This window comes from Lissotriton vulgaris, unplaced genomic scaffold, assembly GCF_964263255.1.
Source record: "Lissotriton vulgaris unplaced genomic scaffold, aLisVul1.2 SCAFFOLD_271, whole genome shotgun sequence".
Classification (NCBI taxonomy): Eukaryota; Metazoa; Chordata; class Amphibia; order Caudata; family Salamandridae; genus Lissotriton; species Lissotriton vulgaris.
In genome coordinates this window covers 1,191,205-1,207,353 of record NW_028242776.1, presented here as the reverse complement: position 1 = coordinate 1,207,353, position 16,149 = coordinate 1,191,205, and the positions used below count along the sequence as shown (strand labels likewise).

The window sequence follows — 16,149 nt, the reverse complement described above, 5'->3', positions numbered from 1 at the left end:
GCACTTGCTTCTCTCAGAGCAGCGAAGCACAGGATTCCAAGGCCTACTCAGGAAAGGTGGTGTGGGCTAGTAAACTTAGCTTGCTGGTATGTACCAACAACAGTCAATAAATCATTGTTCAGTCAATGCATCTTTTTTATGAAAAGGAAAAGTACTTTTATTACACACAAACAACTAAATACTACACACAAATTACAAATATATACAATCAGGTAGATGGAAATACCTATGGTGACACCCTCATATCATGTTACAACTTTGTGGGTCCTGAACCTTATAAGCACATTACCCCCACCTATATGAGAAGCAATATTAGATTATAAGGTGGGTGCCATTAATAAACAATGGATTTAGGCCCAGATCTCTGTACTGGGGTGAATGTATGACATTGTTCTGCATTCTGTCCATCAACTGTAGTTTTTGCATTTGTCACCCAGAGTGGGATGGGTATGCTCAGACGTGAGTCCCATGCACTCCACACCACTGGATTCAAGCAAGCAAACAAGCCGGGCTGAAGACGGCTGGAATGCCAGAAACCGGTCCTCGGAAGCTTGTTTCCGGTCCAGGGAAGGCATGGCTTGGCAGTTCGGGCTGGACTGTTCCCATGAGGCACAGGGTCAGACTGATTTGCATATGGCCATGTCTGAACTGGGGTGGTGTGGACTGCAAAAAAAACGATGGATTTAGGCCCAGATCTCTGTACTGGGGTGAATGTATGACATTGTTCTGCATTTTGTCCATCAACTGTAGTTTTTGCATTTGTCACCCCGAGTGGGATGGGTATGCTCAGACGTGAGTCCCATGCCATCCACACCACTGGATTCAAGCAAGCCGGGGTGAAGACGGCTGGAATGCCAGAAACCGGTCCTCGGAAAATTGTTTCCGGTCCAGGGAAGGCATGGCTTGGCAGTTCGGGCATGACTGTTCCCATGAGGCACAGGGTCAGACTAATTTGCCTATGGCCATGTCTGAACTGGGGTGGTGTGGAGTGCAAAAAAACGATGGATTTAGGCCCAGATCTCTGTACTGGAGTGAATGTATGACATTGTTCTGCATTCTGTCCATCAACTGTAGTTTTTGCATTTGTCACCCCGAGTGGGATGGGTATGCTCAAACGTGAGTCCCATGCACTCCACACCACTGGATTCAAGCAAGGCGGGCTGAAGACGGCTGGAATGCCAGAAACCGATCCTCGGAAGCTTGTTTTCGGTCCAGGGAAGGCATGGCTTGGCAGTTCGGGCTGGACTGTTCCCATGAGGCACAGGGTCAGACTAATTTGCATATGGCCATGTCTGAACTGGGGTGGTGTGGAGTGCAAAAAAACGATGGATTTAGGCCCAGATCTCTGTACTGGGGTGAATGTATGACATTGTTCTGCATTCTGTCTATCAACTGTAGTTTTTGCATTTGTCACCCCGAGTGGGATGGGTATGCTCAGACGTGAGTCCCATGCACTCCACACCACTGGATTCAAGCAAGCCGGGCTGAAGACGGCTGGAATGCTAGAAACCGGTCCTCTGAAAATTGTTTCCGGTCTAGGGAAGGCATGGCTTGGCAGTTCGGGCTGGACTGTTCACATGAGGCACAGGGTCAGACTGATTTGCATATGGCCATGACTGAACTGGGGTGGTGTGGAGTGCAAAAAAACGATGGATTTAGGCCCAGACCTTTGTACTGGGGTGAATGTATGACATTGTTCTGCATTCTGTCCATCAACTGTAGTTTTTGCATTTGTCACCCCGAGTGGGATGGGTATGCTCAGACGTGAGTCCCATGCACTCCACACCACTGGATTCAAGCAAGCCGGGCTGAAGACGGCTGGAATGCCAGAAACCGGTCCTCGGAAGCTTGTTTCCGGTCCAGGGAAGGCATGGCTTGGCAGTTTGGGCTGGACTGTTCCCATGAGGCACAGGGTCAGACTAATTTGCATATGGCCATGTCTGAACTGGGGTGGTGTGGAGTGCAAAAAAACGATGGATTTAGGCCCAGATCTCTGTACTGGGGTGAATGTATGACATTGTTCTGCATTCTGTCCATCAACTGTAGTTTTTGCATTAATTCTACGGCAGATCTACCTTCTTTGTCAGTGTGTCACCACATAAGTCAACGCATTTATATGTAAGACTTCATCAATAAAACACAAGTGAAATCAATTGGGCCAGTGTCAATATTCAATACATTTAATATCCCAGCATTGCAACACCACTGAAGTCAATGCGGATAATACCAACATTCAATATGGTTCAGTATACTGTGAAACTTTGCACTGTTAACCATCAACATTGTCAATAAAGCATCACATTGAATAACATTTTCCCGGAGTCTTATTTCTACTTTTACTATGCTGATACTGCAGCTTTAGGACTAACCGACGGGGTACCCAGTGAAGCTCAAGCAAAAAGCTCTGGCTCTAGGAGTGTTTAAATCACCCTATTGATTAGGGAAGAGCCAGGAGTCACCCTATGACACTTACTGGTGTCAGGCATAAATGTGGCAGCCCATGGAACCATCTTCAGAACAAGTTCTGGACCTGCAGAAGATCAGAAGTGTACTGGACCTGCTGACATTAAACTGTGAGGAGCCCTGGTGGACTGTACCTGCTCCCCAGGTCCTAGTTTGATATAAAAGAAACGTTTTTATGGATGGTGCATGGTGTGGAAAAACAAACATGTCTCTGCAAAACGTCTGTAATACTTCACCCACGTTAAAATAAATTAAAGGAAAACGGTATTGAAAATAATCTGTTTAAGAATTATTCAAGGTCCTCAGGGCAAGACTCTCTGCAGAACAGAGCTGGCTCTATCAGGTTTGCCCCCTCAAAGGCTAGGGCCCTGGGCCAGAGCCCACTTTGCCCATGACATAAAAATGTCTCTTATATTTGAAAAGTAACAACCTCAAATGTTTGTTTCCCTGACCTAAGAGTTAACATATCTATTGCTCAGGGGGTCCTTGTTTTATACGTGATAAACATTTCTCTTATCATGAAGCACTTGTCGACAGAAGGTATGGCATTCTTTGGAGGAATGCTTGCAACTAAGCAAATAAATGATGCGCAGATGAAGGATCTAATTAGACATTTTGCATCAAAGTCAGCTCAGCATCTGCAAAGGTTTAAGAACAGTAATCGAAGATATGGTGGCTGTGATTCATGGTGCGTTAAGTGATTGGAATGAGTGAGGAAGAGTGATAGAAGTCAATGATTTTCATGCCCTTAACTAGTTAATGGTGACAGAGAGACTAGAGGACTAGTATCCCCCACTGAAGGAATACAGTTCAGATCTGGTAGAAAGGGATGCAGAGAAACGTGCAGTGTGGGCTGTCAAGTGGTTAGATAACAGGGTAAACAAGGAGCTGAAGCTCAAGGGAAGAGGGATTCAGGAACTCTCAATGGAGAGGTTGCAAAGCTCAGGATAAAAGCAGGACACTAATCAAGGTACCAATGGGTGGCAAAAGTAAAATAGGAAATTGGGTTCCAAGTCAGAAATAGCACAAGGAGAAGGGAGAAGAAGAAGGTTCTTCCAAGCCCAGAGTGATCATTTGTTTTTAGGTGTCTCAAGTAGGGACATTACAAGAGAGACAGTCAAGTGAAAGGCCTGCTACTTCCACGATAGCGAGTGTGTTGACTGTTCATGAGAGGACCTGAGAGGGCCCGCTACACCCACCTTAGCTTGGATAACGTTTGGGTGGCAGACCCAAATGTCGTGCGGCACATACACCTAAACACAATAGGGTTTGCGTTAAAAGCTAGTGTCAATGGTAGGAAAGTTCCTGCCCTAAAAGATACAGGAGCTTGTAGAACTATCATTGAGAGAAAGCACCTGAAACCCAAGGAGGTCCTCACTGTTTACAATGGCACAGGCTTAGTAGCCAGAGGAGAGGACATGGAATACTGATTGCCCAGCTGAGGCAGAAATCAATGCCAAGTCAGCCATTGTTGATGCAGGGGTGAGAGAGAAGCAAGGAGCTGGATTTGTCTTGGACAATAATTTGATTCCTCTGGTTTAATACTTGGACCATAAGCCTACATGGCTTAGACCCCATCAGCAGTGCTGACCAGAGCACAGGCTGCATGTCAGCCTCTGGAGGAGAATGGAACCATTGGAACCACATACTTGATGTGCAGAGACTAGAACAAGGTAGCAAGCCGGCAGACTTCGCGAAGGCAGTGGCCGTAGCATCCACTACCCTTGCTACTGATGGAGAGGAGAATTCAATACCCGAAGAGGACAAGTGCTGGAGTCTGGGTCACTGCTAGAGCTGCATTGGGTTATTTCCAGCTGGAAGATCTGCCCAGAAGGAATTCCAAGTGGTACAAGTTGACTGCCTATGCCTCTGGGACTTCAGAAGGAATCTCAGGTGCAGGTCAGCAAAGAAATGGTTGAAAGGCATTATGTTAGCTGGGAAGATGTGTTGTTGTACAGTAAGCACCCAAATGCAGGTGCTAGCAAGAGACTAGAGCACACAAATGTACTGTTGCTACTCTCCACAAAGTGTCCTTAGCAGGGCAACTGGGCATTGGAAAGACCCAGGACAGGCTTCACTCTCTGTTTTACTAACCAGGTATGTGCAGAGACACAGAGAGGTTTTGCAGAATCTGTCTCACTGGCAAACTGAGTGAACAGTCAGGAGGTAAGACCAAGGCAATGTTAGTGCCATTGCCAGTTGTAGGTGTTTAATTTGAATGGGTGGGAATAGACATTGTTGGTCCATTCCAAACCTAACTCACTGTCAGATAGCAGGTATATCTTAGTTGTGTTTTATCAGACCACCCAGTATCCATTGGCGGTACCCCTAAGGAGCACTACTTTATAGGTGGCAACTGAGGCTGTTCCAGGGATATTTTATCTGGTTCGATTTCCCAGGATTGTGACTGTAGACCGGGGAACCAATTTAATATTTTACATGAGAGAAAGATGTGGCAGCAAGCTGGTGTGACATACAATGGAGAATTGCTGACCATCTACAAATCAATGGGTTAGTGGAGGGGCTCTAACAAGACCTGTATTAGCATTATGGAAACTCTAACAAAGAACCTCAGGAGGAAATTAGATTTTTTCATAACATGTCTCTTATTCACCTAATGGGAGACTCCACAGAAGGGAATCGATGTCAGTCCCTCTAAACTTCTGTTTGGGCAGTGAGAGCGTAGCCCACTCACCTTGATCACAGAAGGCTGGGAAGGAACGTCTGGATCACCTTAGAAAGATGTGAGAGACTAGGTGATTGGTTTCAGGAAGTTGATGGTGCAATACAGGGGTCAGACAAAGAAACCCCAACAGGCTAGCCAGGAGCTGATGAAAGAATGGTATGACCAGAAATATATTCTGACTGGATACTAGGAGCTTTAGAGGATGAATGGTGCGGTCCATACAAGGTAGTGCAGAAAGAATCTCAGCTGAATTACTTGGTGAGCATAGGTGCCACACAGGAACCAAGAACAGAGTTTCATGTAAACCTGCCGAAGTGTTACCTCTGAAGAAATTACCCATGAAACATCACAGATATGGCAGAGGAAGTAGAGGATGACAGTGAGCCTCTTACTCACCTACCTCATAGTGGCAGGAGGGATTGATCTGTGGAATCTTTTGAAGGGATACAACTTACCCCCGAGCTGATGCCTGAGCAGCAGAAATTGATGTAGGAAGATGTTGGGATAATTTTTCCACCTGTTCTTACTGGCTCCATGGTTAACACCTGTCAGTATTCATGAGAATAACACAGGAGACAGTTTGCCTGCCGAGAGCAAGACTGAGAGTCCAGGAATGTATTAGCGCAGAGATGGCCAAGATGTTTGATTTGAGAGCGACAGTGATCTCGTAGTCCTTGGGTAATGTTGGCGCCCAAACAAGGTAACACAGACTTGCGCTTTTATGTGGTCTGCAGAGTACTCAACAGAGTCACTATGAGAGGTGCTCGTTCAATCCCCAGATCTGATGTGGTTGTGGACTGGCTCGGCACTGCAAAATACTTGAACATTTCTGATCTGACCAGCAACTTCTGAAAGATTGTTTTAGCACCCACTGCCAGAAGATACCGCATTCTTTATACAAGAGGGGTTATTGTACTTGTAGGTAATGCCTTTTGGGTTAAAAAATGCTCCATCTGCGCTTTCCGGTGCCTGGTGAACCATGTTCTATCGGAGCTAGAAGAGGTTTCCGTTGCATACCTGGATGGCACAGCAGTGTTCAGCAATTGATGGGAAGAACACCTGAGGCACCCTAAACAGACATCTGTCAGTATACAGAGCATGAAAGAGATCATCAAAGCAAGCAAATGCCAGGTGGGGCAGTTCACTGTAGTCTACCTTGGCTCTCGGTCGGTAACAGGAAGATTTGCCAGTTAGATGCAAAGCTTCAACCAATATTGGAGTGGGAGGTGCCCACAACCCAGGCACATTTGAGAGCCTTATTAGGATTGACCCGTTACTAATGTTACTGTGTAGCTAACTATGGGACCCCTGTGGTCTCTTTCACATACGAGAAGCAGCCCAAAATTGTGATTAGGAGTTGGGCGTTTGGGAAATCTTTTAACTGAAGAGAGCACTGTGCAATGTACCTGCACTCAAACACCCCCTCCCCCCTTCGTGGTACACTCAGATGCTTCAGACAAGGGAGTTGGAGTGGTGCTATCTCAATTCGATGACAAAGGGAGGAAGCATCTGTTGGCCTTTATTAGTTGTTACTAATAAGGTAGCAGGACCTGGAGGCCCCTGAAAAGAAAGCACCTTGCAAATAGTGTGGGCGCCGAGAAAGATCTGGTCAAATCTGCTAGGTATTAATTTTGTGGTCCAGACAGATCACAAACCACTCATGTGAAGGGTGCAATGAAGAGTGGAAGTCCCACATTCTGAAGATGGTCTATCTCACTACAAGCACACAGTGGATCACGAAGCCAGATAGAGAACAGATAGCCTTTCCTGGTGGATTTGCTGATTCAACAAATGAATTTCTCCAACAGTGGAATAAGGTTCTGGGTAGTCTGATCTGGGAATGGCATCTGTTGGGACAGAAATGTTCCCTACATGGTGTACAGTTGTGGTCCCATGCACTCAGTGCCCGACTGCAAGTTGATGGTATGCTGGTTTTTGATACTGGCCTCAGCATTATGCTAATCCAGTGTGTGTGTGCGCAAAGGCATTACCTGTCCCTTCACAAAACTGAGGTCCTGCACATGTTCTGGACCTTTCGGGTCACACCAAACGTGCAATTATTTCCCTGACGTTAGACTACCATCCCCTTGATGGGTTTAGGATGCAAAGCAGTGGTGGCAGCATACTGTGTTTTGTAAATGAGTAGTTGAGACCAAACCTTTTCAAACTGTGTCATCAAAGGGGAGGACTACAGGTCCGCTCAAGCAACATTCGTCCTGTTTGTGTTATCCCAGATCGTAGCACTAACATATAGAGTACATATTATGCATGTGCATGTATGTGGCTTGCGTGGTACATGCATTGTGCGCATGAGTGAACCAGAAAATACAGACAGAGAATCCACATCCCATTGTCTTTCATTGTATAAAAGTGGGTGCTCTAACACACTTGTTATTAAAGTTCCATGTTCTCTTTGACCAAGGAAGGAAGTGGTCCTAAGAGTACTCAAAGGATTGCAGTGCAACGAGAGCTGGGGCTTACCCAACAACAGCTTCCCAGATGTGAGAGGACATCACCTAGAATCTAACCCAGAAAGAAAAAGCTGTTACCCTGTCCTGAATTGCCTAGAAGCCAAACTGTCTGCTAACAGAGGAAAGGAGCCTGCCAGCCCAGCAGGAGGTGTGGTTGTCCAGTGGGAACCAGAAGCAGCTTGGCACCAGACGTTTGAGGATCCTTCCACACAGGAGAACTTAAGGAAGCAATCTGCTTGCTCTAAGGAAAGTGAGTGCAGCCTTTCCAGGCAAGTGGTTCCATGCTGCTGTGACCACAAACTGTACCCTGGTAATCTATACTGCTACATCAGTGAATTGTGCTGTAGCAGGTTACTGCCACCCTCAGAAGACTGTATTCAGGTGGCCTTGTGACCAATGGCCTAACAGCCCAAGCAACATTTAACGCAAAGACCCGAAGCGGTGTTGTCGCAAGCCCGAGACCTGTGATGATGACAGAGCTCTGTATACCTGGACACACTCAAGAGTGGCCGCCTCCACTGCTGCCTGCTGAGATCGCAGGACAAGCATGGGTGCACATTCAGTCTAGCACATCCTGTGGTCACTGTCAGTGGCAGAATGTGTCCATTGTGGTGAGAAAATAACATGCAAGGACAGCAAAATGGACTGAGTGCACAAACTAGTAAAAGAAAGAGGGTAATTTGCACCCGCGTATAATACCCGCCAGACAGAACAGAGCCCTGGTGATGGAGATAGAGACAGAGAGACAGAGAGACAGAGAGACAGAGAGACAGAGAGACAACTCCCAATGACACCTACTCAACATCAATACCTCAGTACCGCAGTGATGTTATCTAAACCAACTTTCGTATTCAGAGAGAACCGCAACTTGAGAAATATCTTAGGCAAATCTATAATGCACAGTGAACATTACTTCATTCAGAAATATTATATTAAAGGAGAGAATCCTATTAAAAGGAATCACACATGTGGGTCATGCTATGAATCACTCATGCATGTGAAGGAATGATTGTTGCTGACAACATTACTGTTGGACAAAAAAGAATCAACTTGAATAAAATGACAAATTGTAGATCTTCCAATGTGATATACCTAATTTTATGCACATGTGGTCTGGGATACATAGGAGAGACAGGTCAAGAGTTTAGAGTGTGTTACAGTGAGCACAAATCTGCCATTCGTAACTGCAAGAACGTGGCTCCTTTAGTCCAACACTGGATTCAATTTGGTCATACAGAGAGGATCTGACATGGATCATTTTTTAGAAGATTAAATCCAGAAAACGAAAGGATGAGAATGTGTTATGCAAAAAGAGAGAAGTGTACTGGATTTTTAAATTGAATACGCACACAAGGAGCTTGAATAAGATGATCCTGTGGGAGAATGCCATTCAGTAACCGCCTTTGCAGTGATTGGGTCGGATGTTTCTCTTGTACGCCTATCACTACCCATCCCTGAGATGTCTCATGACCTGGGAGAAGGTGCCTCCAGCACATCCCACTTTTGAAATATCAGCCCTCTGTAGTCATTCTTTCTATACTCTATTTTTACGGGTTCCAATAGTGTGAATGGCATTTCTTGCTTATTGAATGTTGTAGTTCATCTGTTTTTTATGGGCCTTTGGTTACAATATAGATCACTTCCATTATAAGTGTTAGGGTTTAAATCCAGCTTAGCTGTCTTCCCAACAGGACACGTTTTTGTAAAAAACCTATTGTAAGAGTCTATTGTCCATTCTATGTTTTCTTATTGCCCCAACTTGCATTGTGTTTGAGACTGAGGCCGAGTCTTAGGATGTCATTCTCTGTTTATGTTTCCTCGCCCCCCACCCGTTACGGCGTTGTTACGTGACGCGAGTCGAGCATTTATCGCGGTGTTCTCCGAGTCATTGCCTTACAGTGGTTGAGGCAGCGAGACCTCTTTGTGTATCATATAAAGTTACTCATCTCCGTTTTCCTGGAGATCAAGGTACGGTCTGCAAACATGTGGCTAATCCGGCACCTTTGAGGGCCTTTTTTACATTTTTGGGCCATATTTGGCACTGCTTACATGTATGGAGTACATGATATTCTCTCATGGGGGGGCTTGGTCTTTGAATATTTGTGCCCCTTCTGTAGAAGCATTTTGTTACTTTATACTGTAATTTCTTTACCACTATTGCTTTGCGTCATTTTACTATTTCCGCCCTGAAAAAGGTGGTTCCCCACATCTTGGCTCTCACTGAAACGCGTGTCAGCGCTAATTGATGGTGAACCTGAAGAGCAAAAATTGCTTGAAATTAGTTACAAGATAATGAAGGAAGATACCTAAAGCGATTTATCGTTATTTTGAGATCCATTTAATTTGTATAATTAAGCAGGAAAATTACCATGGATCCATGAAACTAATAGAAAAAACATTTTGATTGAATTAAAATCGATAAGGAGTCCATTGCATGTTTGTGCTTGGTTTAGGATAGTGATTCGAGCATTGCTTACTGAGTTGGGTCTTAGGTTCCTTAATGTGATGTTTTATTTGTATGAATATGCGAATGTATTGAGAGTATGGATGTTGTTGTAGTACTGAGCCAGGATTGTGTGGTTAAATTGATATTAGTGTTTGTGGGGTGTGGTTGGCACTTCATAATGAGATCTGTGATTGTCTATTTTAGTTATATTTGTATTATATGTCTGTTGGAAATTAAACATGGATACGTGACTATGAATATATGCATTACTTGAAATGCAAAATAACAAATCATGTATTATACAATAAACGTTGTTGTATATGAATTCATTTGATCTGATTGGTTATTGAATATGTTGGCTCCAAAGTAATATTTGTAGCCGTTCGGGGTCACACCAATGTTAAAGTAAGGAGTATGCAGCTTTCTGTGTTTGATTTGTACTTTATTCCTCTGTTTCTTCCACTCTACATCCATGTGTTATAGGGCCCTCTCATGTCCTCTAAGCAAACTCTTGATTAGGACATGATGCCGACTTGGCAAACACTTTAGCCAACCAGTGACAGTTGCTGTAAAGACAAGTAGGATGGAATCTCTAAATTTGGCAAAAGTCCTCAACCCGGTGAGCAAAGGCTCTGCCCCTGCTGACCAGGTTTACCAGTGTGCCCACACCACAGTCGAAAATGAGGACTTTAGTATATACAATTGTGTGGATTATGGTACATTTTGACATGGAGCACTAATTTTTCACTGACGGTATGTTTAGTTACCTCCAGTTTCAAAGAGCAGATTGAGTAGCAAAAAATATTGGCAGAGATTTAGCCATTTCAGTCGGCATCAAAAAAGGAAGACGTGAGATTTCATACAGTTTTGAACATCAGGACTGAGGAGCAAGCATAAAAGAGAAAGGGGAAAGCGCAGCAATACAGGAGCCCGAATAAAGTGAATGGCCAGAATCTGGAAGAGTTGGATCAATTCAGAGCATAGTGTTGAGGCTGTGTACAACTGCTAAGCATTTAATGTAGGGAAAGGATGTACCAAGAACTGTCTAAAACGCCAGAATGAGGATTTATGGAGAGTTCTAGTCTTAACTGTAGTCAACCAGCCTGAAGGTGGTAATGCGACATGTAAAGGTGCCATGAATCTGGTCAGCTTTTACAGATAATCTGTCAACTCCAAATTACACAGGAAGATTTTGTTATCTTCTGTCTTATTTTTGAAAGTGTGGAATCCTGAGCCTGATCTTTTGAGAACCTCAAAAGACATCCTTGATTTTAGGAAACAACTTAAGTCATGGTCTTTTGGGGGAGAAAGGGAACCAAAGGTATGAAAGCAGTAGTGGTTATCAACAACCTCCCCTTGGCATGCTCTCTCAGCATTTTGGATAGTTCTCCATAATTCAGGATAGTTATATTAATACTCCCAAATCCTATGCAGCCACACTGACATATTTCATGATTTTAAATAAAAGACATTATTTTTTTTTAAATTAACAAATGTAAACATTTGATATTGCAGAAAATGGCATGATATGTCTGCGCATATCAAATAGTGGGCTTCCTTCAAAGCACATAAACCCAAGTGGACTTGAACCTATTTTCTCATCGAGTAATGGGTGATGTTATGACATTCTGAATTAGCTTTGATGATTTGAAAACTGATTTCAAGATGATGATGATGATGATGATGATGATGATGTTGTGTATTAGTAAAGCTCATGAAAGAAACAAGGTGTACTGGCATCAGAGGCTTATGTAGTGTGACACGTAACAGAATCTAGATGAGACAAGAAAATAGAGTTTTTAGAATTTGTTCAAAATAAAAAGTGTTCTTGGACAATCACAGAGAAGGGGAATCATATCCTAGGTCTTTGCAGACAGGTATGAAATTGAATGTTCTCCCGTATGGACTGTTTTTAGTAATGAATATAGAGGAAGATGAATTCATATGAAGTCTGTGTCTGATAAATTACTTAGGCTGTATGATAGACAGTAAACTGACCCAAGAAGTTGCTCTTATAAAAAGGACCTTTGACAACTGACTGTTAACCCCTTGCGTGCTCCCGTTGGCCATTGGTAGACGGGAGCACTACCTCGCTAGTGCGTTGGCCGACGGAGCCCCGCCCACCTAATAGAACGCCCGCGTTAATGAAGAGACACCACAAGGTAAGAAATATGAGTCCGACTTCTAAGACCCAAATGAGATAAGACGCAATATTGTACATAACCGCGACTTTAGCCAAAGTATAAATAGAGAGCCTCAAGAGCAAGAAATTGCAGTAATACCAGCTTGACAAAATGATTGTTCGGACAATAGTTTTCCTGAAAATGGAAGGCAGGAATGGGAGACTCTCCCAAAACTTTAAGCAGAAGAAAAACATGTTGATGTTAGGCTGAAAAGAATGCTTACTGTCAAAGAGGATTCCATGATTACATGCCAAGTGTGATGGATTCCTAGCTTAGAGGGCCACCATTATGGCGACCACGGAATAAGAGTGCAAAAATGATTGCTTCCCTCTTCCTCAAGCATAGTTAAAGGACTTCAGCTCATTCTGGAGGAGTGCAGCAAAGGGAGTGAGATACATAACAAATAGAGCAGGGCTAAGTGGGAAGCCCAGTGGCATCCTGTAACTTAAAGATTTAAAGGAGGACACTAATGGGGGTGGAAACAGATTACACCTGCTCTGTAAAGGGCTTAGTTCCAGGCTTTTTCTTGTATTCCAGTCTCTCATGAGCAGTTACATAATACAGGATCAGATACAGTATCGAACATTCCCGTCATATGACTAGATTTGCCCCACTGGATGGTCAAGCAATGGTGATGGATATGTGTGTTTTTGTACATTTCTCTTTATCACAGTTGTGATCACATCAATACAGATGGCTTGTCCAGCTACAGACAGATCTTCACAGCTTGTAAGTTCTTTATACATGCTATTTATACATACTTTTAGCCATGTATGTGGTAAACGAATTACCACGTTCTGTCCTGATTCTACAAAGTCATGTTAGATTACCATATGGATATGGAAAAAGTACACTGTTTATATTTTTTATTATAAAGTGCAAATGTTCCCCCACACTGGGGTATCCTGGCGCTGAAACAGGTCATAAAAAACCTCATAATCCATTAAATAAATCGACCACCTTTCGATTGAGGAAATAGCCAGGCCTTAGGACGTTTCTTGAATTTGAAAAACATCTAGTTCATCTCTAAGAGAATCTGGAAGCAAGTTCCAACTCTGGGCAGCCATGGCAGAAAAGAAGTGCCCACCAATTGTCTTGCTGAGTAACTTAGGGACCTGCAGACTGCAGTGAAAGCTGACCACAAATTGTGAGAAGAGCGATACTGAGTTAAACGGAACATATGGGTGAACTACTAGTTGAGCAGTCTGCCCTATGGATCAAATAAATGTGGTTAAACAGGAGTCTTTCTTTCACCAGAAAGAAGCAAAGTTGGGCCAAAATCGGAGAGATATGAGAACTGCAATAGCCACCACAGGCTAAACTGGCTTCAAAGTTTTCTAATAGGCTGTACAGGCGAGCCCAAGTAGATGGCATTGGTGTAATGTAAGCATGATTAAATACATGCATTGAGAACTGTGACCTTCTGGACAGGAGTAAACAGAGAGAGAACATGGTTTAAGATAAAACAAGCAAGATTTGACCGCAAGCGCCACAATGTAGTATATACACCAAGAAACCGTAACTACTGATCTTTGCCTATATCTTGCCATACTCCCTAGTTTTAAGTAATGTTTTGATAATCATTCATTTAAGGTTGTGTGGTTCTTTAATTTTCTTTTCCTCCTTTAATTAGTTGATATATTGTATCTGTCTGTCCTGATTTGTTCCAAACAAAGCTTTAGAATGAAAAAAAACTGAAAGTGCAAGAGTGGTATGATTTCAAAATGTCTCCTGCTTCTTTTTAGCAATTTGCACCTTTGCCTCCTGTGTCTCTTCATTTTTGTGGGGAGGGAGGGGCTGTAGAGAATCTAGCAGGATCTATCATCAAGAGAGTGCAAGAGTAATGTACAGAAGATCAAGCAGAAAAAAACCAGCACGATACATAGTCAGACATGAAATATAGAAAAGGGATTAGTATGGTTAAAGTAGATGTCATGCCAGTACGCACAGGGATAACAAAGAACTGCAGTGCCATGCCTTTTAATGGTTTGGTGTGTTTTCGTTAAGCCATGGATGCGCAAGCGCAGAGAGTAATATGCTATTTATTACTATTGCTAATAGTGGGGAGGGACAATGACTTACAAGGCACATGTGCATATATACACTATATATAAACACACACAAGAAATATATATAAGCAGATGAAGGTCAAAGCAGGGTTCAAAATAGCATAGGATAAAATAAGGGTATTTAGTTGCAGTCGGGCGAACAGATTATGTGAGTTTAGCAGTCAGTACAGACCATGTTGCCACACAAATTAAAACAGACAGAGGACTGAACATCCAAACAATAGATGAAAGGTAAATTAGTAAACTCAAGATGACAATAGTGAAAATAAAATGGCGACATGTTGCTTGGCTGGAGGTGCACAACCAATGGTGTAATGAGCAGCTGTCGGCCCGTCAATCTTGAGGTTTTCTCTCAAGCAAAAGTGTTTTTGAGGTCCGTCTGAGAAATGCAGAAGAGGGGACAATGGACAATGATGAGATGCAGCAGCAGGGTCCACCAGATTCTTATGTGCGGTGTGATCACAAAGGTTATGTAACGTATTGAGGCATTTGTATAGCACTCCATACACCTAATGCTGCCAAGAGGTGATCCAGTTTTCACCAGTCACCTGGCATCATTTCGGAAATGTGGTTTGAAGGTTGTTGGGTGTTGGGTGTTGTATATCCTATGTGGGAGATCTTGAATAAGGCACTCCAGGATGCAGCTAGAGAAGTTAACTTTATTTTTTTTAACACATGAAATCAAAAGTATAGCATTCAACGATTAATACATGTGTGATACCCATTGGAAGCATTATTGTTAATATAATTATCACTAACAGTAACATTTGTCAAAATAACTGTCTGCTGGCGATACAGATGGCCGTGCAGCAGCAATTAAACTGAACCGGGCAGCCTGTGTGTGTTTGTATTTTTAAAACTGTACATTATGAATTCATTTGTGTCTGTGAATTTTAAACATGAAGTACAAACTTGCCAACAGGTTCGTCCTCCCATAAGGCAGATTTTGAAAGAATATAATTAAGAAATATGTAGTTTAGAAATAACACTTTCATCATGCGGAACAAACTTAAAATTTTGCGAAAAAAAATACAAACTTGGGGGACCGCAATTAAAATAGAGGCGTGGTTAATATTTTACAAATATGTAATACATTCTTTAATCGATTCTTATTACAAAGTTTAGATATTTAGCAAATAAAAACAACATTTAACAACTCAGTGACATTTAAAATCTTTTGCCTTGCGATCATTTAGCATAAAAAGTTTAAAACACTGGCTGTCTTAATTAAACGCTGTTTTTTTGTGGTTGACAAGCGACATTATTAGTAAATTACTTTAATCTACATGTGCATATTTCAAATGTAAACCACATTTAAAAATAATGTTCAACACTATTGCCCGGAAAATTTCTAATATAAAGTATGGTCTATAATATTTTGAAAGATAAAAAAAATATATATTTTTTTAGAGCTCGAAATACCAAATTTGGTCCTGCGCCACGAAGTTACAATGCTTGCTACTATTGGGTCCAGGTGGGGCAGCTCTGGGTGTTGTCATTCTCGTCTGGTCTCCCGGGGGTTTCAGCACTTTCTGCCCAAGGTCTCAAAACGCGACTCGCGCGAGTTAGAAATTGTTTTCGTTACCGAGGAAACAAGCGTCGGCACGTAGTGACGCACTGTCGCTCACGGGGAAAGCAAATTTGAATGCTCCACAGCCAAGCCATTAATGACTAGACCGCGCGGGTTCGTTTGTAAGCGACCGGTCGAAGAATTTCCGTTTCACTTATAATAAGTATTCAAAGGTTTTTAGTTTTTTTTTTTAAATCGGAGCAGTAACAAATAGAATACATTTTAAAAAGAAAGTTCTATGTTATGGAAATCTGCTTTTTA

The 16,149-nt window shown here is 42.8% G+C and overlaps 1 protein-coding gene across 2 annotated transcripts in view; it reads right to left on the bottom strand.

Annotated features, from left to right (window-relative positions):
• Nucleotides 1-15,932, bottom strand: part of LOC147668848 (ciliary microtubule inner protein 1-like) — a 108,576-nt gene extending 92,644 nt beyond the window's left edge. Inside the window, exon 1 of one of the 2 annotated variants that reach the window (XM_086948401.1) lies at nt 15,741-15,932. In XM_086948401.1, coding sequence (XP_086804527.1) covers nt 15,741-15,817 — 77 coding nt within the window. In that variant the 5' untranslated portion in view covers nt 15,818-15,932. The remainder of the gene's footprint in view (nt 1-15,740) is intronic. The other variant, XM_086948400.1, reaches the window with a different exon arrangement.
• Between the last annotated feature and the right edge of the window lie 217 nt (nt 15,933-16,149).